At 42.0% G+C, this 9,047-nt stretch overlaps 1 protein-coding gene across 1 annotated transcript in view; it reads left to right on the plus strand.

Annotated features, from left to right (window-relative positions):
* The window catches only part of LOC124804603, a 102,007-nt gene extending 94,469 nt beyond the window's left edge, over positions 1-7,538 (plus strand). Inside the window, exon 4 of the mRNA XM_047264801.1 lies at positions 7,313-7,538. Coding sequence (XP_047120757.1) covers positions 7,313-7,402 — 90 coding nt within the window. The 3' untranslated portion in view covers positions 7,403-7,538. The remainder of the gene's footprint in view (positions 1-7,312) is intronic.
* Positions 7,539-9,047: the final 1,509 nt, after the last annotated feature.

The raw sequence follows: 9,047 nt of genomic DNA on the forward strand, positions 1-9,047 counted from the left end.
TCCTAATGCGTACTCCCAGATAATTTATGGAATTAACTGCTTCCAGTTGCTGACCTGCTATTTTGTAGCTAAATGATAAGGGATCTATCTTTCTATGTATTTGCAGCACATTACACTTGTGTACATTGAGATTCAATTGCCATTCCCTGCACCATGCGTCAATTCGCTGCAGATCCTCCTGCATTTCAGTACAATTTTCCACTGTTACAACCACTCGATACACCGCAGCATCATCTGCAAAAAGCCTCAGTCAACTTCCGATGTCATCCACAAGGTCATTTACGTATATTGTGAATAGCAACGGTCCTACGACACTCCCCTGCGGCACACCTGAAATCACTCTTGCTTCGGAAGACTTCTCTCCATTGAGAATGATATGCTGCGTTCTGTTATCTAGGAACTCTTCAATCCAATCACACAATTGGTCTGATAGTCCATATGTTCTTACTTTCTTCATTAAACGACTGTGGGGAACTGTATCGAACGCCTTGCGGAAGTCAAGAAACACGGCATCTACGTGTGAACACGTGTCTATGGCCCTCTGAGTCTCGTGGACGAATAGCGCGAGCTGGGTTTCACACGACTGTCTTTTTCGAAACCCATGCTGATTCCTACAGAGTAGACTTCTAGTCTCCAGAAAAGTCATTATACTCGAACATAATACGTGTTCCAAAATTCTACAACTGATCGACGTTAGAGATATAGTTCTTGAAAACGGGGATGACCTGTGCCCTTTTCCAATCCTTTGGAACGCTACGGTACACCGCTGCAAGAAGGGGGGCAAGTTCCTTCGCGTACTCTGTGTAAAATCGAACTGGTATCCCATCAGGTCCAGCGGCCTTTCCTCTTTTGACGATTTTAATTGTTTCTTTATCCCTCTGTCGTCTATTTCGATATCTACCATTTTGTCATCTGTGCGACAATCTAGAAAAGGAACTACAGTGCAGTCTTCCTCTGTGAAACAGCTTTGGAAAAAGACATTTAGTATTTCGGCCTTTAGTCTGTCATCCTCTGTTTCAGTACCATTTTGGTCACAGAGTGACGGTATCCACAAGTAGGTCTCTAGTTTGGAGAAATGGATTCGTCGCTACCTTGACCTCGTTCAGAAATAAATATTTTGAAACGGGGAGTAAAGATTATCTTACTAACGTCTTTTTTTTAAAAAAAAAAGGCTTCAAGAATTTTCACACTAAAAATTCGGAGGCATTAATTTTCAGTGCGCTTTCATAGATCATAAATTTTTATCTTATGGAGTGCAAGGAATACATGCTTCACTGATTTGAATCGAGATGTACATTATTAAATAAGAATGAAAGAAACATAGTCACAACCTTCTACACAAATTTCCCTGTGTTCAACTAAAGTAAGTCCACTCGCCCGCATAGCCCGAACAGACGAGGGCCGGTGTGCCGGCTAAGCTGGATGTGGTTTTTAGGTGGTTCCCCACTTCCGAGTAGGTGAATACTGGGCTGGTATCCATATCCCTCCTCTGTTACAGGATGCGAAAACGCTTCGAAAATGTTCTCTACTTTCACATGGGATAACACTGGACGCAGACAGATGAGGTACAAATACATTGCCAGATCCAAACGTGCTGACCCCGTAGAAATACTGGATAAGGGCGAGGGTAAAGATGAAGAAGAAGAGGAAACTGATATAAGTGCAAAACTTTAAGCGGGGAGGAACCAGTAAAATGAGAACGAATTCGTTACAGAAATAATTTCTTCGGCAGTTATCGGGTACAAAGAGGAAAAGATGGAAATCTGAGAGAGCAATTTTGGATGACTATAGGGAATGTGCAAATACCTAATCAACCAAGCTCCTTGATAGCTGCTTTTTTCGAGCTACCGCTTGTGCATTGCGTTGCTGCAGCACATTTATCCTTCTTTTTTGTTCTGCTGCTGCTGCTGCTGCGCTTCATTTAAGTAAAACTTATGGAAAGCAGTTACTCTGGAAAAAAAAAGTTGTGATGCGCAGCGGTTTTTTTAACACTTCAGAGGCATCACAAAATTGGCACCTCCAGTGGGACTGTGAATCTTATAGCTTTGGGCGCAGGACCCACGCCCCCCGCTTTAGTATCCAGTACCAACCGAAAAGAGAAGAAATAGCCATTAAAATGCCGACAGCTTAAGTAAATCCATTTACAAAGCCAGGAGGAAAATTCTGTCGAAATTACCTACTCGTACTCAGGAAGCTCATGTTGTGATGAACACATTAACTGTGAAAAGTGCAGATGGTGCGAATTTGTTATTACATACTGATGCTGATAAAGACATTTTACTATTATGTGTAGCTGAAAACCTTACTATACGTAATCAATATGACAGTATACACTGACGCGCCATAGAGACTGGAATAAGCATGCGTATTCAAATACAGAGATACACTACTGGCCATTAAAATTGCTACACCACGAAGATGACGTGCTACAGACGCGAAATTTTACCTACAGGAAGAAGATACTGCGATATGCAAATGATTAACTTTTCAGACCATTCACCCAAGGGTGGCGCCGGCGGCAACACCTACAACATGCTGACATGAGGAATGTTTCCAGCCGATTTCTCATACACAAACGGCAGTTGACCGGCGTTGCCTGGTGAAACGTTGTTGTGATGCCTCGTGTAAGGAGGAGAAATACGTACCATCACGTTTCCGACTTTGATAAAGGTCGGATTGTAGCCTATCGCAGTTGCGGTTTATCGTATCGCGACATTGCTGCTCGCGTTGGTCGGGATCCAATGTCTGTTATCATAATATGGAATCGGTGGGTACAGGAGGGTAATACGGAACGCCGTGCTGGATCCCAACAGCCTCGTATCACTAGCAGTCGAGATGAGAGGCATCCTATCCGAATCGCTGTAACGGATCGTGCAGCCACGTTTCGACCCTGAGTCAACAGATGAGGACGTTTGCAAGACAACAACCATCTGCACGAACAGTTCGACGACGTTTGCAGCAGCATGGACTATCACGAATGGCAAAACGTCATTTTTTCGGATGAATCCAAGTTCTGTTTACAGCATCGTGATGGTCACATCCGTGTTTCGCGTTATCGCGGTGAACGCACATTGGAAGCGTGTATTCGTCATCGCCATACTGGCGTATCACTCGGCGTGATGGTATGGGGTGCCATTGGTTACACGTCCCAGTCACCTCTTGTTCGCTTTGACGGCACTTTGTACAGTGGACGTTACATTTCAGATGTGTTACCACCCGTCGCTCTACCCTTCATTCGATCCCTGCGAAACCCTACATTTCAGCGGAATAATCCCTACCCCCATGAACCATGAACCTTGCCGTTGGTGGGGAGGCTTGCGTGCCTCAGCGATACAGATGGCCGTACCGTAGGTGCAACCACAACGGAGGAGTATCTGTTGAGAGGCCAGACAAACGTGTGGTTCCTGAAGAGGGGCAACAGCCTTTTCAGTAGTTGCAGGGGCAACAGTCTGGATAATTGACTGATCTGGCCTTGTAACATTAACCAAAACGGCCTTGCTGTGCTGGTACTGCGAACGGCTGAAAGCAAGGGGAAACTACAGCCGTAATTTTTCCCGAGGGCATGCAGCTTTACTGTATGGTTAAATGATGATGGCGTCCTCTTGGGTAAAATATTCCGGAGATAAAATAGTCCCCCATTCGGATCTCCGGGAGGGGACTACTCAAGAGGACGTCGTTATCAAGAGAAAGAAAACTGGCATTCTACGGATCGGAGTGTGGAATGTCAGATTCCTTAATCGGGCAGGTAGGTTAGAAAATTTAAAAAGGAAAATAGATAGGTTAAAGTTAGATATAGTGGGAATTAGTGAAGTTCGGTGGCAGGACGAACAAGACTTCTGGTCAGGTGAGTATAGGGTTATAAATACAAAATCAAATAGGGGTAATGCAGGAGTAAGTTTAATAATGAATAAAAAAATAGGAGTACGGGTAAGCTACTACAAACAGCATAGTGAACGTATTACTGTGGCCAAGATAGACACGAAGCCCATGCCTACTAAAAGCAGTACAAGTTTATATGCCAACTGGCTCTGCAGATGAAGAAGAAATTGATGAAATGTATGATGAGATAAAAGAAATTATTCAGGTAGTGAAGGGAGACGAAAATTTGATAATCATGGGTGACTGGAATTCGAGAGTAGGAAAAGGGAGAGAAGAAAACATAGTGGGTGAATGTGGATTGGGGGAGAGAAATGAAAGAGGAAGCCGTCTGGTAGAATTTTGCACAGAGCATAGCTTAATCATAGCTAACACTTGGTTCAAGAATCATAAAAGAAGGTTGTATGCATGGAAGAATCCTGGAGATACTAGAAGGTATCAGAGAGATTATATAATGGTAAGACAGAGATTTAGGAACCAGCTTTTAAATTGTAAGACATTTCCAGGGGCAGATGTGGACTCTGAGCACAATCTATTTGTTATGGACTGTAGATTAAAACTGAAGAAACTGCAAAAAGGTGGGAATTTAAGGAGATGGGACCTGGATAAACTAACTAAACCAGAGATTGTACAGAGTTTCAGGGAGAGCATAAGGGAACAATTGACAGGAATGGGGGAAAGAAATACAGTAGAAGAAGAATGGGTAGCTCTGAGGGATGAGGTAGTGAAGGCGGCGGAGGATCAAGTAGGTAAAAAGACAAGGGCTAGTAGAAATCCTTGGGTAACAGAACAAATACTGAATTTAATTGATGAAAGGAGAAAATATAAAAACGCAGTAAATGAAGCAGGCAAAAAGGAATACAAACGTCTCAGAAATGAGATTAACAGGAAGTGCAAAATGGCTAAGCAGGGATGGCTAGAGGACAAATGTTAGGATGTAGAGGCTTATCTCACTAGGGGTAAGATAGATACTGCCTATAGAAAAATTAAAGAGACCTTTGGAGAAAAGGGAGCCACTTGTATGAATATCAAGAGCTCAGATGGAAACCCAGTTCTAAGCAAAGAAGGGAAAACAGAAAGGTGAAAGGAGTATATAGAGGGTCTATACAAGGGCGATGTACTTGAGGACAATATTATGGAAATTGAAGAGGTTGTAGATGAAGATGAAATGGGAGACACGATACTGCGTGAAGAGTTTGACAGAGCACTGAAAGACCTAAGCCGAAACAAGTCCCCGGGAGTAGATAGCATTCCATTGGAACTACTGACGGCCTTGGGAGAGCCAGTCGTGACAAAACTCTACCGTCTGGTGAGCAAGATGTATGAGACAGGCGAAACACCCTCAGACTTCAAGAAGAATATAATGATTCCAATCCCAAAGAAAGCAGGTGTTGACAGATGTGAAAATTACCGAGCTATCAGTTTAATAAGTCACTGCTGCAAAATACTAACCCAAATTTTTAACAGACGAATGGAAAAACTGGTAGAAGCCGACCACGGGGAAGATCAGTTTGGATTCCACAGCAATGTTGGAACACGTGAGGCAATGCTGACCCTACAACTTAACTTAGAAAATAGATTAAGGAAAGGCAAACCTACGTTTCTAGCATTTGTAGACTTAGAGAAAGCTTTCGACAATGTTGACTGGAATACTCTCTTTCAAATTCTAAAGATGGCAGGGATAAAATACAGGGAGCGAAAGGCTATTTACAATTTGCACAGAAACCAGATGGCAGTTATAAGAGTTGAGGGACATGAAAGGGAAGCAGTGGTTGGGAAGGGAGTGAGACAGGGTTGTAGCGTATCCCCGATGTTATTCAATCTGTATATTGAGCAAGCAGTAAAGGAAACAAAAGAAAAATTCGGAGTAGGTATTAAAATCCATGGAGAAGAAATAAAAACTTTGAGGTTCGCCGATGACATTGTAATTCTGTCAGAGACAGCGAAGGACTTGGAAGAGCAGTTGAACGGAATGGACAGTGTCTTGAAAGGAGGATATAAGATGAACATCAACAAAAGCAAAACGAGGATAATGGAATGTAGTCGAATTAAGTCGGATGATGCTGAAGGAATTAGATTAGGAAATGAGACACTTAAAGTAGTAAAGGAGTTTTGCTATTTGGGGAGCAAAATAACTGATGATGATCGAAGTAGAGAGGATATAAAATGTGGAATGGCAATGGCAACGAAAGCGTTTCTGAAGAAGAGAAATTTGTTAACATCGAGTATAGATTTAAGCGTCAGGAAGTTGTTTCTGAAAGTATTTGTATGGAGTGTAGCCATGTATGGAAGTGAAACATGGACGACAAATAGTTTGGACAAGAAGAGAATAGAAGCTTTCCAAACATGGTGCTACAGAAGAATGCTGAAGATTAGATGGGTAGATCACGTAACTAATGAGGAGGTATTGAATAGCATTGGGGAGAAGAGGAGTTAGTGGCACAGCTTGACAAGAAGAAGGGACCGGTTGGTAGGACATGTTCTGAGGCATCAAGGGATCACAAATTTAGCATTGGAGGGCAGTGTGGAGGGTAAAAATCGTAGAGGGAGACCAAGAGATGAATACACTAAGCAGATTTAGAAGGATGTAGGCTGCAGTAAGTACTGGGAGATGAAGAGGCTTGCACAGGATAGAGTAGCATGGAGAGCTGCATCAAACCAGTCTCAAGACTGAAGACCACAACAACAACAATAACAACAATGTAGGACCGCGTGTTGCAGGCCCAGTGCGGGCCTTTCTGGATACAGAAAATGTTCGACTGCTGTCCTGGCCAGCACATTCTCCAGATCTCTCACCAATTGAAAACGTCTGGTGAATGGTGGCCGAGCAACTGGCTCGTACAATTCGCCAGTCACTACTCTTGATGAACTGTGGTATCGTGTTGAAGCTGCATGGGCAGCTGTACCTGTACACGCCATCCAAGCTCTGGCTCAATGCCCAGGCGTATGAAGGCCGTTATTGCGGCCAGAGGTGGTTGTTCTGCGTACTGATTTCTCAGGATCTGTGCACCCAAATTGCGTGAAAATGTAATCACATGTCAGTTCTAGTAAAATAATTCATCTGCATTTCTTCTGGGTGCAGCAATTTTTAATGGCCAGTAGTGTAGTTATAAACTGTGTACACAAATCTTCTTTGTGAACTTATTTGTGAAAACTGCATCAGAGTCCGTACAGTAGTTCCTGACATTAGCCCAAATATACAAACAGCTGGTAGCTTTAATTTAGTATGTAAAGGAAGACACAAAACAGGTACAATCTCTATAGTATAAAGTAAACCTTCTTTTGTGACTGTTGTCAGCACTTTAAGAACTTAACTTACAGAACATTTGATTCTGCATGTTGTTCACTCAATGCATATTTGTATGGCAGTTAGGAAGTATTACAAATACGTGCATCAACGCAGTAAGTACGATGCTAAGTTTTAATTTATTTTCAGGTGGAAGGTAGCCTGGTTTGGGAGATGTACAATGAAGTGCAACACAAGATAATTTGCTACAAGGTCGAAGTCAAGATTTTTTGGCCGTAGGAGATGTCAGCCGATCTGTGAACAAGACTGCTGAATTAACGTCAACTTGCGTTGTTGGAAGGAAGACAAAAGATACTCTTTCAATGAGAATGTTTTAAGATTACTCCCTTGATAAATAAATTAATCTTGCATTGCATTCCTGGTTATAGCCTCATTGTAAGTGTTTTGTGTTGAATGTTCGTTTCCTATTTATTTATTGCAAGTTTTATTGTGTGTAACACATTGTTACTGTATATATTCTGATACACAACCATTTACATGTAAATAAAGTATTAGTGATATGTTAAGTGAATATAATTCTTAATGTAGTGCAACTACAACATTTTCCACTCAATAGACAAATTATGTTTCTCATGCTTTTAGTAATCCTACCTAATAATATATATTTTCTTACAGCTGAGCCGGCCGGAGTGGCCGAGCGGCTCTAGGCACTACAGTCTGGAACCGCGCGACCGCTACGGTCGCAGGTTCGAATCCTGCATTGTGCATGGATATGTGTGATGTCCTTAGGTTAGTTAGGTTTAAGTAGTTCTAAGTTCTAGGGGACTGATGACCTCAGAAGTTAAGTCCCATAGTGCTCAGTGCCATTTGAACCTTACAGCTGATGAGGTATGCTTAATCTAATTCGAATATGTCTGCTAGCAAGCACGTAGGTTTTTACACACAGAAGAACAGATGTGAGTATTCGCACTGTTCTTCAAGAATTTATCCATCGTTAAATTATCTGAACAGCATTTCCCACCATTCCTATTGTAAAAATGCTGCTCTGTGTTTTTGCAGGATAATGTCTCAAACACCCTCCATTCCATGCACAGCTAAGTGCCTGAGAACTTCCTGCCATCATCGTTATAGCAAAGCATCAGATTTCTTTTCCTACTGTTAGCTGAAATTTTGCACAGGCCTTCTGCTCAGTCACCTTTGATTGATTAGAGATACATATAAAATAGGACACAGCGGATCATTGAAAGTCTGGAGGAATCATAGAACCTGTTCAATGGAATCAAAAAATTATTGAGGAGCAACAGAAATGAGATTACCGATAAACTTAACATCGAAGCTGGAGATAGTGAAGTAGCCGGAATGAACGAATTCTGTTACCTTGGTAGCAAAATAGCACATGACGGACGAAACAAGTACCTAAAAAGCAGACTAGCGCAATCAAAGAACGAATTCTTGGCCAAGAGACGTCAACTACTATCAAACACTGTTCTTATTTTCAGGAAGAATTTTTTTAAAGATCGTACGTTAGGAAAACAGCTTCCGTTATGAACTGTGGGAAAATAGGCGAAGAACAGAATCGAAGCGTCTGAGAAATGGTACTATAGAAAGATGTCGAAAATTAGGTAGACGTAAGATAAGAAATATTAAGGCTCTCCACGAAATCGTTGAGGAAAGGAACACGTGGAAAACATTGACGACAAGAAGGGATAAATAAGGTGATGAGACACGTGTCAAGGTATTAGAGAGTAGCTTCCATGGCACCAGCGTAAAAAATGTGGAGAAGACAGACATTAGAAAACAGCTAACTAATAATCGAGGATGTTGAGTAAAACTACTACTCTGAGATGAAGAGTTTGGCGCAGGAGAGGAAGTACACTCATGCTCATAAATTAAGGATAATTGCAGAATGTGGTGCCACACAACG

The sequence above is a fragment of the Schistocerca piceifrons genome, chromosome 1, assembly GCF_021461385.2.
Source record: "Schistocerca piceifrons isolate TAMUIC-IGC-003096 chromosome 1, iqSchPice1.1, whole genome shotgun sequence".
Classification (NCBI taxonomy): domain Eukaryota; kingdom Metazoa; phylum Arthropoda; class Insecta; order Orthoptera; family Acrididae; genus Schistocerca; species Schistocerca piceifrons.